This window comes from Branchiostoma lanceolatum, chromosome 1, assembly GCF_035083965.1.
Source record: "Branchiostoma lanceolatum isolate klBraLanc5 chromosome 1, klBraLanc5.hap2, whole genome shotgun sequence".
NCBI classification, from domain to species: Eukaryota; Metazoa; Chordata; class Leptocardii; order Amphioxiformes; family Branchiostomatidae; genus Branchiostoma; species Branchiostoma lanceolatum.
The window spans coordinates 1,323,191-1,345,326 of record NC_089722.1 but is presented as its reverse complement, the minus strand read 5'-3'; the positions used below and the strand labels follow the sequence as shown (position 1 = coordinate 1,345,326).

The window sequence follows — 22,136 nt, the reverse complement described above, 5'->3', positions numbered from 1 at the left end:
CCCTTTCTATCCAAGAATAGAAAGGGGGTCGTCCTTTGGCGGCATAATTCCCCTGGCCCGTGTAAGAAAAATCGGCCTGTGTAAGATATCGCCTTTCTAGGAAGTCTGCGAAGGAGGCTACCTGCGAAGCTGGTGTGTTACGGAGAATGGCGGTTATACCGGCTATATAGATACAGATACAGAAATACTGGGTGCATGTGCACCTTTGTGTACCCAAATTTGGAGCTGTGCACCTAATTCTTGACTGTGGGTGCACCAGTGCACCTAGATATTTTGGTAGACTCTCGAGGAAAGGCACTATCAGTCATTAGTATACAGACTGTTCTTGAAATTAAGTGTAAGAAAAAGCAATATAATCTTTCTTGTACCAAGGACATTACATAATGTCCTTGGTTGTACCGTACTATATCACTAGTACTTAGACTTGTTTAAGATTTTGAAGTTAGCTACATACAGAATTTCAGATTGAAGCAGTAGGGTTTGTAAATATGTTTTGCTGACATTCTAGTTTATTCTATGTTGTGCACCTAAAATTCTTTCTGTGCACCTAAATCTTTAAGTGCACACCAGTGTAGCCTCTACCAGGCCGCGCGGATGGCTGGAAAAATAGTAGAAACTTGGCCAAATAGAGTGAATACTAGTACTAGTATGCTATAAAGGGAGTCGGCTACGGAGAGAGGGTTCAATATGCCATCCACGGTCGCAAACTGTAGCTTCTATAGCGGACTAACTCTTCTGGCATGTTATCAGTCTATTTGGCCAATTTCTACGATTTTTCCAGCGACCTGTCCCGGTTTTTGTCCGCTCTGATAAAAAGGTCACAATCTTCCCCACCAACCTCTGCTTGGAGAGTAACACCAGTGCACCTATTCCCAAAAATGAATTTCGAGCCCTGCCGGGTCATTGCGATTGTCAAAGGCTCGCCGACGTTGTTTCCGAGAACACCGCGGGATGTCTGGCCCTTTGTGTGGTCTAACAATGCCGCGTTCCCCCATAGGTGTGGGGTACTTGCGGTGGTCGCTTGGAGGTAGTAGCCTGGTCCCAGTCTCTAGGGTCGGCTTAGTGGTGTTTCAGCGGGCCAGTCAGTTTCTGATGGCCTTTCTACCTCTGGCTGCCATCCTACTTCCGCTACACCCTACTTCCGCTGCCTTCCTACTTTTCCGCCGCCCCTAGGTGCCGAGCTAATTAATCCAAGGCCGTAAACAACACCCCGAGCGGGCTAAGCTGTCTGGGCGGGTGAGGGTCACTCACAGTGCCGTAGAGATATCGGGGAGGCACCGAGGGTATGGATTCCAGGCTAGGAGGTAGGAACGTTACGAAGTCTTAGTCATCGGATCAGTCTTGTCTTGTGTAAAACATTTCATGGATTTAGTGAATGAACTAAGTCCTCTGGCGATTGGTTCTGTTCTGGGAAGGGTACATGTGCGGTTACTCAAAGGAAATTACAAAAGAATAGGTAGATGGCATTTGTAAATTACAGAGAATATCAGAAAGAAAGAAAGAAACGCAAATACAATGTGATATCATAATCTAGGTAAAAAAAAAACTCATAATTTTTTTTTCCTGTATGGTAAATTGGCATAAAATCTGGTCAGCCATTCGGACAGGTGCTTTCTGGTCCTCCCCCAGTCAAAAGCAGTTGTGATAGCTCCCTAACATTGGTCCTTCTCCGTTCACGATCAGTTACGATCGTTCCCCAATGACCTGTTACTCGTATACACAGCCACATATTCCGTGTCTGGCGGTTTATACACTTATACAACCATAGCGAAAGTGATTTGGCGAATTCTGCAAAGGTCAACGAATTTTTGGTCATCAAAATTTGACGTCGACGTTGCGTAAGTTTTCGTACACCTGCGTTTTCTTTTAAAATCGACAGGTGTCCTTGAAAATCGGCTTGACAGAATGGAATGTAGCTATGCATATATGCGCTCGAGGAATGTTTTGGTTTCAAATACAAGCATGTTTCTGAAAGCCGAGAGCGGAGTTACGTTGCAATGATGTACATAACGAGGTTGTGTAACACACTGCAGTACTACATTAGCCTCGAAGGGGGCGCTGCACAGAGCGACCTGGGGTCAAAAGGGGGCGTGACCGGCCGTACATTCACGCACGCCGCCATGCGGCTCCGTGTTATGATAACAGGCATAGCGGAAGTGCAGTCGAAACACAACCGTTAAGAGCTGCACTTCTACATGCGTTTATCCCCGTGCGATTTCGGTAGTTTCGCCGTCATTGAGCAAAAATTTGGTATGTATACGTTTCTTGTTTTCTTAAATCTATGACATTTGAGAGGGAAAACGCCACTGGCGGTTTGCGTAACTTTGGCAATCATGGCAAGGGCCCCCCTCCCCACATGTTGTCATGTTTCAAAATTATGTACCACGTGGTTTGGTGTATTTATGGTATTGGTAATTATAATGGCATTATATAATGTCCTTGGTAAATAGGATAAGTTTTTTAAATACGTATAAAACTCCTGATGTGTGTTCCAATCACTGGAAGAATGGGCGAAAAATAGTTCGAGGAATTTATATCTTCCTGGTGGATGATACAAGTTGTATAATACCTATAAAACCTCCTCGACTGTATGTTATTTTTTCTATGTTCAAATTTCTACTATTCAAAGGCAATATGTTCACCATGTTGTATCATTACAGGCAGAAGGTACCCATCTGAGTAATGAGGCTGTTGTAACACACTCGAGGCACCTCCTCGAACACGGGACCCCATTTGTATATGAAAATGTTGCATGGTTGAAAAGCAATAAATTACATATATATTTTGTATGATGTGAAATTCCATTAATCCGTCGCATATAGATTATATATTTATGAAACAAGAAGCAATCTTTGTTTTGTTTTGTTTTGTTTGAAAGATGTTCCCAACCCTCCACAGACGTCCAGCAGGATGCTGTACACAGAGGTGGCGGCCATTCTCCTTAAACTGGAGAACAAGGGAGGAACCGTCAAGTCTCTGGTCTACAACAGTCGTCACGAGGTATGTCAGGCTTATTGTCATCTATTATAGCAGCCACTAGCCTAGGTACCAGACCACCGTGCTACGGTCGATAAACCTTCGGCCGGGAAGCGAATTTGCCCCACCAGCAAAGTTACTAGTAGCCCACGGCCCCTGATTATCTCTTGCGCCAAGCATGTATTAGAGATCGGGTGCCAAGAAAGACCGCATATGTGGTCTCCCCTGGCCAAAAGGGGTTATCATCTAGCACGGGGGGTCTTGTATCAAGGCTAAGCGGCCGGTCATATGTTGTTATTGTGTACGCATCTTGGGGAGGGGTGAAACTAGTGTGATGCAGAAAATCCTATAATCTTTATATTATAGGGGGTAGAGACTAAAGTGCTCGCCATGCATTCGGAAGGTCAGGGTTCAAGCCCCGGCCAGGTCATACCACAGACTTGAATCCAGTGTTTCTGTTGCCCACAGAACAAGAGGCAGCTCTACGCACTTCTGTGTGAGACCCTGAAGTACGCCTCCATCATCGATGACATCATCACATCCACACAACTGCTCAAGAGAGAAAAGTTTCTCAAGAAGCACATGGCACAGGTTTGTGTCTTATCTGTTTTCTTTAAAGAATACGTCAAAATCTTGAAGATTCTTAGGGCTGTTTCATTTAGAACATTGATAGAACAAAAAAAATAACGTTCAATAGCCTTACTAGTAGAGCTACAGTGGATAGATAAACCAGTAACCTGTTTTTGTTTTCCATAGGTTCTTGTTTATGAACAACTTTTTGGAAAAGGACTACAGGTCGGAGGGAAGTACCGGGAGGCCTTGAACAGGAACAAGACTGCCCTGCACGCTGCCCTGGTCAGGTTAAAGGTCAGGTCAAAGGTCAGCAAGAATGAAGACCTCCTACCTGATATTGTCAAGTCTCAAGGTATGGCTTTGAAGTTTTGTTTTATTTCAGGTAGATTATTCAAATGACTTAAAGTTTCAATCGGTATTTTGTTTCTGAAGATTTTTACCTCTGTATACGGATGCTTTGTTTTTGGTTTGTCTGCTTTTTTGTTTGTTTGCTTGTTTGTGTGTCTGTAATTCAAATGCAGAACTAGGCATGTCAGGAACACTGACAGGAAGTTAAGTCAAAGGACCTAGAATAGGTTTCTCATTTCATATCTTCAATGTCCTGCTATATGCATGTCTATTACCACAGGTATGAGAGTCTGAGTTGTGATGTATGTTCTTTTAATTTACGTACTGTTCTGTATTCCTTCCTTTCCCCCCAGTTTCCCTGCCACGCTATGTTCGAGTCAACACACTGAAGATTACTATAGAAGCTGCCATTAAAAAGTTAAAACAAGCCGGCTTCTCACTGGCGGACAAACCAAGTGTAGAGTAAGTAATGTGAATTTTATGGCAGGGCAGATGTAAACACCAAATAAATGGGGTAATTCACTATATATAATAACTCTTGGAAGTAAAAAATCCAATGGATGTCTTGCTGTGTTGAATGTGTATACAATGATCTAACCAAAAATGTTTGAGTTTTATAAGTTGCCAATATTGTCAAAATGTAGGTTAGTTTATGCATTGTTTGTTTTCAGAAATATTGTTGTGGCATTTTCACTATAAGTATAACCTCCTTGCTTACAATAAGATTCAGAAGGCCTTGTTGCACTCTATTTGATAAAACTGTAAAATGGCTTTTAGATGTTACATTATCAAACCTTTTTTTTTTTTTGTGACAACTTTTCAGGAATTTCGCCAGCACAGTAAGCGACCTGGAGCCAGGACAGTTTGTACAGGACCCCCACATCCCAGCCCTGCTAGTGTTCCCCCCGGGGACTGGTTTCCATGACAACCAGTTGTACAAGTCAGGAGAGATCATCCTCCAGGACAAGGTGTGCTTTCAGAATCTTTTGAAGGATAGACATTTTTTTTAATCATAGAATTCAACTTTTCATGATGCTTGTTTTTTGTAGCTAAAAGCTGTTGGTTGTCATTTGTACATCTTAGTCTCTACCAGACGAACCGCGCCGGCTATAGGGAGAACATTTGCCGGGGGACTTTGGCCATGGAGGGTTTCATTTGCAGGGTTGCATATTTGACCCTCTCTCCGTAGCCGACTCCCTTCATACAATTGACTCTATTTGACCCGTGGAGGCTGGTAGAGCCTATGTACATCTAATGATAGGCCTAATTTACACACACGTTTTCTGAGTCGACTTTGACTTTGAGTCGCCTTGGAGCTGACTTGGAGTCACCTCTTTCGTAGCTGAAAGCTATTGGCCGTCATATGTACATCTAATGATAGGCCCAATTTACACACATGTTTTCTGAGTCGACTTGAAGTCGCTGAGTCAACTTTGACCTTGAGTCGCCTTGGAGCTAACTTGGAGTTGCCTCATTCGTAGCTGAAAGCTATTGGTCGTCATATGTACATTTACACACACGTTTTCTGAGTGGACATCCATGTCATCGAGTGGCCTTTGAGTTGACTTGGAGTCAATTTGGAGCCGCTGATTCGACTCAAAGTCACCTCAAAAATGTGTGTGTGCAAATCGGGCCATAGTTTGTCCTATCAAGTTTAGGACCCTACAAACACCCTGGTGCTTTTGACACCCCATCCTTGAAGTCACTTGTCAGAGAGCTCTGTGTTCTGATTGGTCAATCAATCATTTTATTTTGATTGAATCAAAATGTTTATTTCAGGCCAGCTGTATCCCTGCCCATGTGCTGGCCCCGCCCCCGGGAGCACTCGTGATTGACGCCTGCGCTGCCCCCGGCAACAAGACAAGTCACATGACCAGCCTCATGCAGAACAAGGGGTAGGATATTTCACTCATGAAAGTTTTGATTTTCTATGCTTACAAGAAATTCATATTTCTTCCCATTGCTCTAGTAAAGACTACTATTTGGCTTCTGTGTTTGATACTGTAAAGCTTGAACTGTTTGCATTTGCAGTGGTTTCAATTTCACGGTTTTTGTGTTGACTTCTAACATGACATTGTGAATATGTGTTTTATATTTATACTGTTGTGTCTGTAAAATCGTTTTGACCACAAACTTTAAACACCAGGAAAACTTTCTTTTTCTTCTGACTGGGAAAGTCCCTGAGAAATTAATGAAATTTACGGTGTACCAAGAGTTTAATTTAGAAATCTTATTAAACCGTACCTTGAACAAAACCTTCACAGGAAAATCTTTGCCTTTGACATCGACTCCAAGAGACTGGCGACCATGAGGTCGTTGACCCGGCGTGCGGGCGTGTTGTGTGCCCAGCTGGTCCACGGGAGTTTCCTGGACTGTGATCCGGGGGATCCCCGGTACTCGGGGGTGGAGTACATCCTGCTGGATCCCTCCTGCAGCGGATCTGGGATCACCAGCAGGCTGGATCACCTGACCGACGAGGAAGGGTCCATTTCTACTGAGAGGTAGGTGCAGCATAAATTATAAAGTATGGTTTGTTCCAGATGTAACTTTTTTGTCAGCTGTAATAACTCCTTAAGTCCAAGAATTGAAATCACTTGTATTGAATAGGAAACTTGCTGTTGGTGCCTAACCTTAAGTAAAACATACAAATTCAGCTGTGCATGCATGCTACTAGAAAGGGTCGCAGTCCTTAGTACGGGACGTTAAGCCGTGGTCCACTGTTCATTGTGCTTGTCAAAAAGAGCTAGGGGAATTTCTCCGGTACAATGAACCTGTAAATACTGTATATAGTGTCAGTGAGCTTAACTGGAACGATATCACTTTTTCCACAATGATGACTTGTGCCGTTCCAGACTGGAGTCCCTGGCGCAGTTCCAGCTGTCCGCGCTGAGACACGCGCTGTCGTTCCCCGCCGTGAGAAGGGTGGCGTACTCCACGTGTTCCGTACACCGCCAGGAGAACGAGGATGTGGTACAGGCAGCGCTACAGGTCAGGGCAGGTCTCATACATATGTTCCCCAGTCAGCATTACAGGTCAGGGCAGGTCTAATACATATGTTCCCCAGTCAGCATTACAGGTCAGGGAAGGTCTCATACATATGTTCCCCAGTCAGCATTACAGGTCAGGGAAGGTCTCATACATATGTTCCCCAGTCAGCGTTACAGGTCAGAGAAGGTCTCATACATATGTTCTTCAGTCAGCGCTACAGGTCAGGGCAGGTCTCATATACTGTAATTCACTTTATCTTCACGGCAGCAAAATTTACAGGAAAATTGACATTTTCACTGAACTTTAACTTCACGATGGCAGCAAGTGATTTACAGAACAGATGTGTGAAGGAATCATAAATGATAACAACAGGGATTTTTCACGGTGATGGTAAGTTCACAGTACAGAGGTGACCGTGAAAACAGTGAACATAAAGTTACAGTGAAACATACAAGAATTACAGTATATGTTCCCTGGTTAGTTGTCCTAATGGTGTTGTGTCCTTGATCTGTGTGTCAAAGCAATTTTTTTATTTGGGGGAGGGGGGTAGAAACTGATTATGCAAATGATAAATCTGTTTACTCTTCTATTTTTTTGAATGTGGAAAATTAGGTTAACCTTCTCCTAGTTGCCTAACATTTTAACCAATGCAAATCTGATGCCAAAAGACGGAAGTGTTAAAGACTGCATCTGTCTCAGTATAACAAGAAAGGATAACTTTTTGTACATTTGAAATGCCTGTAAAATTAGATGTATCGATCCTACTTGTCAATTGATTGAACCACTACAGCTATTGTCAGTGTCACATGCTTACTTCCCCACCCCTTCATTCCCAGGAATATGAGGGAAAGTACCATCTACAGCACATCTTACCAACGTGGAGACATCGAGGGACGAACACGTTCCCTCAGGCGGGCAGGTGTGTCAGGGCCTCACCTGAACAGGACCTGACTAACGGCTTCTTTGTCGCCTTGTTCGAAAAGAACAGTGAAAGGGTCGACGTAAAGGAAGAACAGACCACGTCACCAGACGGGGAACTTGGAGAAAATGTCTCCGTTAAAAAGAAAAGGAGGAGGAAGAGAAAGAAAAATTTTTCAGTTGAGACAAAGATGGAACACAAAGAAACATGTGCAGCTCCAGGAACTAATGGCAAAGAAGAATTAGTAAACAATGAATGTTTACCCCAGAAAGTTCAGACGAAAAATATATCAAGGCCAAAAAAGAGAAGAAAAAATAGGAAACAAGAGACTAGAATGCCAGAGGAAGAAGCAAGCAGCAAAGCAATGATATAGGTATAACTTCCTAAATGATCTTTGTCAAAAAAGATAGACCTTTCTCTTGTGGCAGTGAAAAAAAAAGGTGCAGAGAAGAAATATGTCTCTAGCTTATATGGTTGCCATAAGTTCTCAGGGAAGAGGAAGTAATAGTGCTTGCAAAAACTTAAAAAGAGGAGCACTCAGAAAAACTATCAATTGAAAATTGCTTTATTACATGACTTGCCATCAAACTTTGTTTCCTGGCAAGTATATACCACAGTAGTACAAAGCTATACATGGTTCAGCATCATTCAAGATAAAAAATCACTACCTGAAAATCTCTCATGCATCGATTGTCTTATACATGCAAAATGTACATTGCATCGAGTCCCAACATTAAATGGCACATTATGGAATTTGCTACGATTGTACCTTCGTTTTGTAGTTGCATATATACTTTTATATGTGTCTGTTTACCACAGTTTTGGTAAATGAACTGTTATAAGGCTCCCATGTGTTATGATAATTTTCTTTTGCATAGATACAAAAAACATTTCCTGACATTTCGGGGATGGTTTAGGCAAGGTAACACACCATCTTGTAGAGATCCTTTGTAAAGGGTTTCTATTTAACCTTCTCCCTGCTGCCTAACCCTGTAACCAATATAAAAGATTTGGTGCCAAACGGCTACTTTTTTAGCAGGGAGAAGGTTAATAATTGGGCAAAATAACAGGAGCAAAAATGCCTTAACCACTGTGGCTTCGTCAAAAAGAATATCAATTCAAATGTTAATGTGTGCAAAACTTACATTCCAAGTGCATAGTGTTTCTATTTTTCTGTATGGGTGAATTAAGGGAGCAACATGCCTTAACCACTGTGGCTTCCTCAAAAAGAACATCAATTCAAATGTGCAGAAAACTTACATTCCAAGTGCCACGAAATATTTTCTGTGCGTATTTCTCGTGCATAGTCAACAATATACATTGCGTGATTGTACTTTGCTATGTAGAATATGTACAGCAAAAAAGCAAAATTTTACAAAACGAAAAACAATTTTTTTTCTATAAAAATATCTATTATAGAACAACTGACAAAAGTCACAAATATCTAAATCTTGAATCTGTGGAATTTAAAATTAAGACCCAAAACACAGTGATACAAAGTCCCTGAACTGCCCACTTTAAACTCTTGGTAGGTAACATATATATTTGATTTGCATAGATACCTCAAAGAAAATTATTTACAGCCTTTTATACATTTAAAAGTCTTGGTATCAAACTTGGTATTAAAAACTTACCACTGCCACAGTGGTATATTCCTAAGGATCACTCTTAAATGTGAACTTCATAGTTTGCAGAGCTTGGCGTAAAAAGACAAAATAGTTTGGACAAAAGCATTTTACAACAGTTCCCAATATTGCTAATGAGATGACTTGCAGAATGTAACACCATGACATATGTTTTTATGAAAACTGATAAAAATTTTCCTTGTACATTGTATATTCAAAGTAGTCTAAAATGTACCTACATTGGCATACCCCCCTTTTTACCAATTGACTGTCCCAATTGCCTATATCAGTTTCACACTGAGAAAAGCAGGCGTTGTTTATATGCCCCGGTTACACATAGCCCAACATGGCCTCCCCCCAACTATGGTTGGGAGAGGTTCGCTGCCAGGTTGGCTGTTGACAGGAGGTTTACAATGGGTTGGCTGGTGGTTGGGAGTAAGTCAGTAGTGGTCAGGGTGTGTTTAGGAGTCACATTTAATCACTTAAGCTAAAACTGGTCAGACTGCTCCCAACCTACTGACAACCCTTGTTGGCGGGAGCCACGTTCGGCTATGTGTAAAAGGAGCTTACACACTATGGTTGGGAGTGGTTCCGGAGCTAGGTTGGCTGTGGTTTGGAGTAAGTCAGTAGTGGTCAGGGTGTGTTTGGGAGTCAAATTTAATCACTTAATCTAAAACTGGTCTGACTGCTTCCAACCTACCGCCAATCCTTGTTCGGGGAGCCATGTTCGGCTATGTGTAACCTGAGCTTTACGCTACAAAGCACAAACCCCACGCAAAGGGTCGTCACCACAAAAGAGCTGCCTTTATCTTCTGGTACGAGCTGTCCACGGTTTTCAGGCTCTGGGCGCCGCTAGTCCGCGCCTGCGCGAGGCACGCCCGGTTGTGAGTGATTGTGGCCTGCGCCTGCTTCACTTCCTTTGCAGTCTTCCCAGCCTGCTTTGCAGTGTCCCAGATGGCCTCGGCCTTGGCTGCGACCTTTGCGTCGAGGTCGGCGAGCATCGTGCTGGCAGGCGGACATTGCTGCAGGACAGCCTTACTGGACACCACAACCTGGACAGGACAGAAACAACACCACAACATTAAGTTCTCTTATTATAATGGAAGCTCATCTGTGTTGGTAGTAATCATAATACAGTGCTAAACTTTCTTCCAACACTAAGGTATTCACAGATCGAAGACAAGGGACTTGCGAATTATTCTACATCGGTGAGACAGAACGCTCATTGAGAACTAGATTCCTTGAACACAAATGCCCCAGCTCGCATTCGTCTGAAGTCTCTCAACACATCCACATTGAATCTCTGGGCAATACCGTTTCATTGGACAAAGTCAGAATACTGGACACTGAGCAGGACTACTTTATGAGAGGTATAAAGGAGGCCATATACATCAGGGCACTCCAGCCATCACTCAACAGAGACAGTGGGCGTTACAACACCACAACATGGAGCAAGAGACAAGCATTGACCCAGCAGTCACTACGGAGGATGATGGTACTCAGGCTAGAAGTATACAGTGTGGAGGGGCGCAATCGTGAGCAAGTTCTAGTCCTAGCCCTTCATACTGACATCATCGAAACCTCGATGTAAAGTTTTTGGTAGGGTACCAATTATTCTCTTAAAACCGTGACATCTAAAGTTTTAAAATATTGGCACTTGAATGAGAGAGACAGCTTTCCAAAAAGGGGGAGGGGTTGTACAGGGGTTTGTTCATTTATAGCAATATTTGCGTGTGATATACATGGCACTTTACTGTATACTTTCAAAATGTCAACAACAACAAACTATCAGTTCTCACTAATGCACGCTTGGAAGAGAAAGAACGAAAGCAAACAAAAATCTTGCCAAAACTCTTTTACACGGAACCCAACCCAGGCCAATGACCTTGTCCTTAAAGCAATCCTTCTGATGTTTGAAAACATTTACAGCTACTGTAGACCTTCAAATATTCCCACTGGGTTTGATCTTATTGTGATCCCTCCACTAGAAAATTAAGACACTGAATGTGTCTTTCAATTGGATTACTAGTACTACAGTAACTGTGCTGCAGAATGGTTTGAACCACAAACTTAAGTTAAAACACTGCATATGACACCTTTCCCCCATTATCGCCAAATTAATTCCTGGAGAAAATAAATGAATTTACAGTAACATCAGCAGGGAGATCTCCTGTGATTAACTCTACTTGGCCCCAATAGTTTCCCCTGAAACTCCTGGAATGTACCTTTGACCTGACCTTCCAAACGACCTTGACAACACTGCCTCCAGAATTTAGTAGGGAAGCCTGAAACTTGTCCTGCAAACAAGTTCAAGGTTGCGCTGGGATATTTCTGTCAGCAGCAAACTTGCACTTCACCTAGCTCTTCAAGGTCAAAGCCACACAGAAGGCTTCAGGTTCAAGGGCAAACAAAATCAAGCTCTGATAAGTTGAAGTAAACGGGGAAGGGGGGGAAATAATTAACAGGTGTAACTCCTTCATACAAATTAATTTTGTCAAACTTTTCAATTTGTTGCGATTTAAAAAATGCGAAAACAATAAGGTTGGATTAGGGACTGTTGACATGATAACAGCATCAAAGTTTTCTACATCTGTTTCTGTTTTGTGTACAATCTGTGGACTCCATGTGTGATGATAAGAGTATATGAAGGAAGGTCAAATATAGCTAGATATCCCTAAATGTTTGAAAACACCTTACTAATACTAGGATCAAATTAAAGCCTGAGTACCTTTGGTATGAAAAGTTTACGTTCATGTTAGATGTATTTTGATGTTCCAGCTTGAACTGTTTTGGGCTTTTCTTATATTGAAAAATTAGAAACATATTCTAGTTAAAACAAAGGAAGTGAATCTCTTACAAATCTTAAGAAAGCAGGTAAGAATCTCTTCGACAAACCACTTTTTAAAGAAAGATAGTATCTGCACTATTCCTTTTTATTCCCAGCCGAAGAGGTAGTTTTTTCAGTTCGATAACCAGGCTGTGCAACAGTGGGTCAAAGTGAAAACTTCTTATATGTCAACACAGAACTCATACAGACCTAAATATACGCACTTGTGTGAACCCCTCCCCCTTAGAAAGACTTGGCACACTCACCTGTGTGTTGAACTAGCCTGAGTACCAGCCTTTTTAGCTTCCGTCCGCTACACAAGCTCCACTGCACTACCCAGCTCCGGAGCTTGGGAAGCTAAAACGGCTGGTACTCAGGCTAGTGTGGAGCACCTGTAGAGTTTCTGTGTTTGTGTAAGGCCACACCAATTTAATTTCTTGGTTAACGGATTATTTTGGGAAAGTTTTAGCACGGGGACATCATTAAAACAGAAGGCTGGGGTGAAAACTTGCACCTGACCCTGTTCACTCCCTGAAACTGTGTGCACCGAAGTACAAAGTTTCCTCTGAGATCCTGTTTTCATGTTGATTTTCCAATCTAGCATTTTTTTTAAAAATCCGTTTGCTGAGAAATTAAATTGGTGTGGCCTAAGAATGACAGAAACTTGGCGCTACTCACCTGTGTGTGGAACACCTGTAGAGTTTCTGTGATTGTGTAAGAATGACAGAAACCTGGCACTACTCACCTGTGTGTGGAACACCTGTAGAGTTTCTGTGATTGTGTAAGAATGACAGAAACCTGGCACTACTCACCTGTGTGTGGAACACCTGTAGAGTTTCTGTGATTGTGTAAGAATGACAGAAACCTGGCACTACTCACCTGTGAGTGGAACACCTGTAGAGTTTCTGTGATTGTGTAAGAATGACAGAAACCTGGCACTACTCACCTGTGTGTGGAACACCTGTAGAGTTTCTGTGATTGTGTAAGAATGACAGAAACCTGGCACTACTCACCTGTGTGTGGAACACCTGTAGAGTTTCTGTGATTGTGTAAGAATGACAGAAACCTGGCACTACTCACCTGTGAGTGGAACACCTGTAGAGTTTCTGTGATTGTGTAAGAATGACAGAAACCTGGCACTACTCACCTGTGTGTGGAACACCTGTAGAGTTTCTGTGATTGTGTAAGAATGACAGAAACCTGGCACTACTCACCTGTGTGTGGAACACCTGTAGAGTTTCTGTGATTGTGTAAGAATGACAGAAACCTGGCACTACTCACCTGTGAGTGGAACACCTGTAGAGTTTCTGTGATTGTGTAAGAATGACAGAAACCTGGCACTACTCACCTGTGTGTGGAACACCTGTAGAGTTTCTGTGATTGTGTAAGAATGACAGAAACCTGGCACTACTCACCTGTGTGTGGAACACCTGTAGAGTTTCTGTGATTGTGTAAGAATGACAGAAACCTGGCACTACTCACCTGTGTGTGGAACACCTGTAGAGTTTCTGTGATTGTGTAAGAATGACATAAACCTGGCACTACTCACCTGTGTGTGGAACACCTGTCGAGTTTCTGTGTTTTTGTAAGAATGACAGAAACCTGGCACTACTCACCTGTGTGTGGAACACCTGTAGAGTTTCTGTGTTTTTGTAAGAATGACAGAAACCTGGCACTACTCACCTGTGTGTGGAACACCTGTAGAGTTTCTGTGTTTGTGTAAGAATGACAGAAACTTGGCACTACTCACCTGTGTGTGGAACACCTGTAGAGTTTCCGTGACCTCCTCTAGAACGTCGCCCTCCCCCTTCACGACCAGCTGCAGGAACCCTCCGTCATCCACAGCCTGCAGCACGGGTCAGGGGGAAAAGGGAAAACAAGAATATAGTCAGAAAGATTCAAAATCCTAAGTCCTGCTGCAGTGCTATGAAAAGCCGCCAGGGGCCCCAGAGTTATACTGTCCAGAAACAGACACACAAACACACAGCCCCAAAAACATATGCACTGTAAGTCTTGAAATATTCGTGGTAGTTAGTTTTCGACAGTCTCTAACGCTTTTCGACAATCTCTAATGCTAAATCATGACACCATGAATATGTGTTTCCATTGCATTTACTACTTTAATACACACATGTAATTGTTTCAACCGCAAAAGATTCCTTTCCTGTTTGAGAATTAAATCCACGCAAAAATAACAGAGTTTACAGTTAGCGCACCTCGAGGCTGTTCCCCTCCCCCAGTCTGTCCCTGACCCCACAGATGCAGTCCTCCAGGCTGCCCGTTGCGCTGGAGACCATGCCTGTCTGGACGCACGCCCTCCTGAACTGTTCCAGGGATTTCTCCAGGGCACCACTGCACTGGGTCAGCTGCTTCAGTGGGGGGTTACACTGGTGCAGCAGGTCGTCAATCTGATAGAGAAAAACAACAACAGACAACAATCAGAGATCTACATCTACATTGCTAGTACCTCCAAATAGCCCCTTCAGGGGCAAAGTAGGGGGGGAGTTGAGGTCCCGGGCTAAGGCGGGCAGGCCTCCAGCCTGGCACGGAACGACTCAACTGTGGGAGCCGTCGCAACCGTGCCAGGCAGGGTATTCCACTGGGGGATAGTACGGGGAAAGAAGGAGATGGCAGACTTCACCCTATCAGGCAACAAAAAGCATAATTTTATATGACTTGTATATACTGTAAATTTGCTCACGTTTCACGATCTGAAAATGATATGGTATATTGTTGTATGATATTGTATATTGTTTGTCATATTCACTAACGTATCAGGCAACAAGCGCCCTCTGGCTGAGCATGCAGAAACTGCACTGGAGAAACACACAAACGTATAGAAATGCCAAGAAATTATGCTCTACCCCCTTGGATGAAATAACATTTTTCATTTTCATATAAATAGTTGCAACTTGAAATGTTCAAATTTTTTTTAAAAAGCAATTTACCTTGACATGTGAACATTCTACACATCTATTAGAACTACTTAAACTTGAATATCACAAATTCATTATAAAAGTCCTTTTGCGCCCACATTACTATTTCTACAACAAGGAATAAAACTAGAGCAAACCTCCTGTAGTCCAACCTCTTCCAGTGGTACAAAACTATCCGTGTCTTGACTGGCTTTTCGTTTCTTCCTCTGCCCTTGCTTGCTGCCTCCTTTCTTCTTGGCAAGTCTCTGTTGAAGTTTTCTCTCCAGAAGATGTCTTACTAAAGACTGCATGGCTCTGTGGACGGAGTTATCCGACTCCTTGGCTGACACCAACACACTGAAAGAACAACAGGTGTGTTACAGCTCAAAAGAGACCCCTAGTGGTTGTGATACATACTGCAACTACCTGCAACTGCTGCAATGCATTTTAGAAAAGCTGTAGAGTGTTGCAAAACAGAGGCTTTTAGTTTTGAATTTAGATTTCAGAATTCAGCTCAACTGCTGCCAAGCACCACATGAAGTTGTAAAAAACAATTGTTTGCAATGAGGAAGAACAAACAAACTGGAAATTTGAATGGGCCAACCCATACCCATACACACAACACCCGTTTCAGCACACAGGGGGGGCTTCAACTACCAAAAGCACGCCTACAGTACAAGAAGAGATCGTTCTCTTTCTCTGGCGCGGTCCTATGGAACTCACTGCCACTACAAGTAAGAGATGCAACATCTATCGGTGCTTTTTAAACTATATATACAAGAGAACTCCACTAGTGTTTAAATTTAGGTTATCTCTTATGTAAATACATTTTTGGTTCACTCATTTATTAATATGATTTCACATTATGTCAACATTGATATGCAAATTCAACCTCATTTCATTTCATTTCATTCCATTATATTTTGTTACTAGCACATGACGTCAATGCACATATTTGGTAATATTATGTTTTGTTTAATATGACGTCAATGCACATATTTGGTAATGTTATGTTTTGTTTAATATGTTATCTAAGTTACTCTGGTTTCATATCAATTTTACTTCACATTATGTTTTGTTACTTGTTATTTTATGTAAACAACTTTGTTTGGGGATTTCCCCCCCAGGGCTCATTGAAAAACGCCAGCTGGCGATATGACTCCCCTGGTTAAATAAAAAATAAAAATAAACAAACAAACAAACAAACAATATCATATAAATCACTGGAAGGTATTAGTATTACATTGCATTTCAAAAGGGCCTCCTGATGACAACTTGTATATTGCACTTTCAAGATACAGACACATTGACCGATCCCCAAGGTCAAGGTCAACCACGCACAAAGGAAAACGAAACGTAGGTACCCTTATTGGTTGGACTGATTTTTGATTGACAGTTATGATTGATCTATGACTTGTGATTATCATTGTAATATCTCTTCTATATGATTACCAATGATTCATCTATGACTTGTCACCTTTGGTAATCATATAGAAGAGACATTACGATGATGACACCCGCTTACCTGCCCACGAAGCCGTGCAGTTCTGCCACCCTCTCCAGTTCCTGGACCTCCACCGGCGGCTCTTTCACGATGTCAACTTCACCTTCATCAGCTGACTTTTCTCGCTCACGTTTTACAATCTGAAAATGAAGTGGGGATATAAAAAATTACATCCTCATGTTTAACCACAAAGAGGCATGAAAGCATATAAAGAATAGACTGCACAATATATTACATTTTTGGTTAAAGTTTATATATATATATAGCAAGCAGATGTGTTGAGAAAGTTAGCAAACAAGGAAAAGATCTCGACAAATTTTACTTCCTTTCATCTAACATAACAAAAAAGATACCCCCAAAAATAGTAAATATTGTTGATAGGACTTCAGAAGGGGATTAGACTCTCATGACGTTAGGCACCCTCTGGCAAAACATACAGAAACAAAACCACAGACATCCAGGACCAAAGATATGGGGAAAATTACTGCTGCAATATCGAGGTCAACCACCAGGAGGCGCAAAATTAACCTTCACTGTTGGGATAACCACACCAACCAAATACTATGATTGTAATCCAGCCAGCAGTTCTTCAAATATATCCCCATACATCATCCAGAGTAAAAACTATAACTCAATTTTTCATGAAATTGATACATTGTAGAAACACATACACACACAGACGAGTCCAAAACAATACAGTTGAAGTGACAAAACAAAGCCAAAACATTGTTACGTGAGGTAAACTGTTTTCCTCACCTGGTCATACTTGTTCCCCAGCAGAAGTACAGGCACGTTCCTGGCCATGTTGGGCGAGGTGTTCTCTTTCCCGTCTGAAGACGACTCTGAGACGTCTTGAGTCAGTAAGGTGTTGTTTAAGATGTCCTGTTTCCAGGACCCCGCCAGTTCTATGGACTGTTTGTCCGTAAGGTCGACCACAACTGAACGGAAAGGAGAAAAAAGGTTTCACATTATTAAAAGGTCCGTTTACTTTTCTAGAATTCAATTCAAAGGCACGGTCACCATGTATGATTTTCTTTCTTGCAGGATATTCTGTGAGGCTATGACAGTGTAACAAAGAAGCGATTAGGAACAGTCTCTTGGCCCCCGGGATTTGAACCAGCGTAAAGCGTTGTCGGGACCCCCCCCCCCCCCCCCCCCCCCCCCCATGCAGACCCTTCTTGATAGATAAAAGATACCATACCTATGGCGGCGTCGATGTCCTTGTAGTAGCTCCTCCTGAGATCGACGTCCTCGCGGCCAGGCAGGTCCCACAGGGTCACGGACACCACCACGTGGTCGGGGACATTCACCTTACGCACCACGTTAGCTGGGAGCCGAAACAGACATATTCTTATTGGATAGTTAGTTGTGAAACTTTGAAACTTTATTGAAAATACTATGTGGCAGACTTACAAGTCTGAATTGGGTAGATATTTACACATGAGCTCCCATAAAAAACGATATCATTATATACAAAGTTTAAATAATATCAATGGCGTAATTCTAAAACACAAATAACTTTTGAATTTACAACACATAAAACGATCTAAGGACAGCTGACACAGTAAACATTGGAACATTCGTGACAGCATTGTGCTGTTTGATACAATTGCAGAAGAGAAAACATGGGAGCGTTTAAGAGATCAGTCACTTGTTCAGCAGGGTTGGTACGGAATCGGAGAGTTTTTTAGTCTGTTGGTGCGGCAGAGTGGTGAGTTGTAACAAGTCACATCATTGGTTGGTTGGTGGCTGGTGGCTCATGATTGTTTGATTGCCGTTGAAGAGCTAGAAAAAGCCACTTGAGAAGTTGTGCATATTTTTTCTGCCGTTTTTCTGCAGATTGCATTCAGAATTGCATTAGGCATTTAGAGCCTTGTATTGGATTAATCACCGGTAGTTTATAATGTCTCAAAGTTGCTAAGATCAAGATCAGACCACAAATGAAGTCGGCATGTTACAGATTAAGTACAGATTCAGTCTTACCTATGTTAACAGACGTTGAGTAAGCTGGGTTGTTCTGATTAATCAGTGTATAAATAATCTTTCAAACATTGCTTGAAGTTAAAGAAGAGATCAAGAATGAAGTCCGAAGCATGTTACCCCTTACATTTTATTACATTTTACAGGGACTTGATTTCACAGTAGGAAGAGAAAGGCGGCTTTTGGGTTCCTTTTGGAACAATTTTGTAATACAATAGTAAGGTAATACAAATGACTACGCATATTTGTGACATGATGATTTTGAAGAGGAGAGATCATGAAAATATTGAATAAAACCCACCGCGGAGATTCAAGTAACCACTGTTTCAGCCTTACCTATGTTAACAGATGTGGTTGGCTGGTAGCTGTAGTCAAACTGGTTCTTGGTATAACGCAGGAACACGCTGGATTTCCCCGACTCAGGGTCACCTGCAGAGACAAGTTTCCAACATGTTGATCAAAGGAAATCCACGCTTAACAGGTGTCAATCAAAATTCTACTGAGCCAAAAGGCACACTGTAAATTCAGTAATATTCACGATTTGATTTCGTGGTAGGAGGGAAAGGAGGGTTTTGGGGTGCTTCAAGTTCTTGGTTGAAAGAATTGTCTACAACACATGTATTCTTGTGGTGTCGTAACCGTGGAGAGGCCACTGCAAAAATAGACCACTACAAATACTGTAAATGCATTTAATCTCGCATGGTTTTTATTTCGTGCTATTAAAAGGTGAAAATGCAGTGTTTGCAGTGGTTTTCAATTCACGGCAGCGCTTAAGTCACATACCGATACAGTATTGGACAAAAATGTTTGCGGTGGTTTTAAGTTCGCGGAAACCGCGAAAATAAAGCCAACCGCAAACATTTCTGCATTTACAGTATTTTAAGATCTGCATTATGCATGAGAATTAAATATGATGATAGATATATAAAGTGGTACATAAAAAGGGAAATGAAGAATTGAACAGGAAGACACTTTTTCTGTATATCATATGCATGTGTATCAAAAAATGATGATATGTAAGAATATGCAAATACATGAATAGTTATTGCCTTTTTTCAAGTGAAAAAAACAAACATACCGGGAAAGTTCTGAAGTGATTTGTACAATGATACCATGCTTAAACTTTAGTAGTTTTTATCGTTTAATAAGGAACAAGAAGCGTATTCATAATTGTCCATTTATGGTCTCGCCCGTGCCCATATTTGGTCATATTGACCTGTTTTTCTGGGGTACTTAAGGACGTTGTACCCTCCAGGGTTCTTTCAGAAAATTCCCTTGCAAAAGTCTGGATGGGAAATTATGACTCATCCAGAAATATTCATATGCACATTAGAAATACCACTGGAACCTAATAAAGTTTTTCTCTGAGAGGAAATATGAAATATTTGGTCGGAGATTGCATCTGAAATTTATTACACAATACATACCAAGCATACTCTGTCTGTAACAGACTAAGATCGCAAAACCATAACCACAAAATCTTACTTAGTTACAGTCTACTGGAGTGATTCATGCATGAACGATAGATAACATTCAAATCACTTCCTTCCTTGTTTTCTAAAAGATGATTGAAATCCTGAACATCATATTTGTGACTCAGAGTACAGGAACGATGTGAAATTGCATCAAAACTTTAGATTTCATCTTCCAAAAAAACCCAGTGAAAACAGGAAAAATACAAAGAGTTGAGAAAAAAAAGCTGTCGGAAAAAGCAGATGTTTTGCGTACACGCGGTCAGAGATTAAGAGTGGTCTGTGCGTACAAATCCCAGACAATGATTTGAATCTTGACCATCATACTCGTGACTCAGAGTAAACTAAAGATGTGATATTACATCAAAACTATAAATTTCATCTCCAAACGAAAACAGAGATATATTTTTGGACAGGAAAAATACAACAAGTCTAGAAAAAAGACCGTCGGAATAAGCAGAAGTTTTGCGTACAAGCGGTTAGAGATTAACAGTTGTTTGTGCGCACAAATCCCAGACGGCAGGAAATGTTGATGTGTCCAAACGCAGGGGTGTCCTCATTCCCTGCAGTCGTCAGAATTCCAGTGAAATCGGCAGGAAGTTTTGTGTCTGCCCCTACAGGAAGTGGTATGATCCACCTATAGGTGTGTTTTAAAACTTCCTCAGCCACTTATGGGAACACCTGTATTATTATTACCTGTAATCTCACCTGGAGGAATTACTTAAGACAGACGAGACTTACCTATGAGGACCACCTTAAAGACGGGAACTTCATCTTCAGGTAGCACACCTACGACAGGTAGACACAGAGTAAGTATATCATCAGATGGTAACTTAGTTTATTCATATCTGTAGCATTATAAGCATACCGTATGGGATTAAGGGGTTTGTAGTAGGATTTCCTGTCGGCAGTTTCTCCTGTTTTTCTTTCTCGTGAAACTTTGTTTATCAAAGGTTACATATTACTGATATTAGTAAGAGGAAAGTTCTGAGTTGAGTATGAGGTCATTGACCTCTACAAACTTTAACTTGTTTGGCATCACTTCTTAGAAGCGCTCTCGAAGTAGACGGATTGTTTTGGCTCATTTTCGTACATTTTCTGCTCATTTGGTATATATTTCGGTGATAACTTTTTCACTAGATTGTCCTGCCATACATGCGTCATATGTTGGAGATTACTAATTTGCTACATATTTCTCAGTGAAATGGAATAGGAAAAATATGAACTTTTCAATTAGACAAAATGATGTAATTACTAGCAGTATTTTTTTCACATTTGAATCATAACAATCTTAAGAGATGGAACAAAAAAAGGGACGGAAAAGCACTTTGTTCCAATTTTTACACTTTGAGTGGTTTGAAGTTAAACCACTTGACTTGGAGGGCTGTTCAAGAAAACATTGGACATGAGCCATGAACTCAACTTTAGAAGTCAAGTTCAGATGAAAGTCATGGGAACCTGAGTCATCTGAGGACAGTGAACTCTAGAAACCCCGGCCTCGTGTCTCAGTGTTTTTATATGTCACTCCTATGTAAGGGTATTTTGGTGATGACTAATACAAAATGGCTAGGACACCAATATTCCTCAACCCGGAAGCAAGATTATTTCTGGAATACCACCAAGACTGGGTCTGTCATAGGATTTCATCAAATAGCCGGAAGGATATGTCATGTCTCTTCGTCATTATCAAGACCAGGAATATATTTCATTAAGGTTGGAAAAATACCGAAAATAAGGAGGATCTTTCGTCTCACCTGTGGAAGATGATACACTAGGTGCGCTGCATCCGCCACCCATTTGGCGATTTTCTAGGTGATTGACAAGACAACGGCGACTGTTGTTTTCTTTCTGAGGTACTCTAAAGGTTCTTGAGTACTTGAGATCTTGCTTGCTAAGTCATTATTAAAGCTGTATCACTACACAACGGCTGGAAAAATGGTAACATTTCACTCGAAATTGTCACCATAATTTGGAGCGGGAGGTATTTGTGAAGGCAACAGTATGTGAAT

General features: G+C 41.6%; 3 protein-coding genes across 5 annotated transcripts in view; 2 read left to right on the top strand and 1 right to left on the bottom strand.

The window, feature by feature from the left end:
• Positions 1-2,117: 2,117 nt before the first annotated feature.
• Positions 2,118-8,562, top strand: LOC136428859 (28S rRNA (cytosine-C(5))-methyltransferase-like). 3 transcript variants are annotated; one of them, XM_066418667.1, is made up of 10 exons: positions 2,118-2,250; positions 2,879-3,000; positions 3,445-3,567; positions 3,733-3,901; positions 4,251-4,359; positions 4,721-4,865; positions 5,677-5,792; positions 6,162-6,398; positions 6,750-6,885; positions 7,722-8,562. In XM_066418667.1, exons 1-10 carry the CDS (start codon positions 2,196-2,198, stop codon positions 8,175-8,177), a joined length of 1,668 nt encoding a protein of 555 aa, XP_066274764.1. In that variant the 5' UTR covers positions 2,118-2,195; the 3' UTR covers positions 8,178-8,562. The 3 variants fall into 3 exon arrangements, with proteins under 3 accessions (XP_066274764.1, XP_066274780.1, XP_066274772.1); XM_066418683.1 differs by having other exon boundaries at positions 2,123-2,250; positions 2,899-3,000; XM_066418675.1 differs by having other exon boundaries at positions 2,136-2,250; positions 2,661-3,000.
• Positions 8,354-22,131, bottom strand: LOC136428879 (uncharacterized). Its single transcript, XM_066418695.1, has 10 exons — positions 21,882-22,131; positions 20,869-20,916; positions 18,992-19,084; positions 17,877-18,002; positions 17,432-17,613; positions 16,697-16,815; positions 15,330-15,528; positions 14,473-14,664; positions 14,007-14,102; positions 8,354-10,481 (listed from the first exon to the last, which is right to left on the bottom strand). Exons 1-10 carry the CDS (start codon positions 21,922-21,924, stop codon positions 10,215-10,217), a joined length of 1,365 nt encoding a protein of 454 aa, XP_066274792.1. The 5' UTR covers positions 21,925-22,131; the 3' UTR covers positions 8,354-10,214.
• Positions 20,846-22,136, top strand: part of LOC136428816 (PR domain zinc finger protein 1-like) — a 39,238-nt gene continuing 37,947 nt past the window's right edge. Inside the window, exon 1 of the mRNA XM_066418620.1 lies at positions 20,846-20,936. The gene's annotated coding sequence lies outside the window, so the exon portion shown is untranslated. The remainder of the gene's footprint in view (positions 20,937-22,136) is intronic.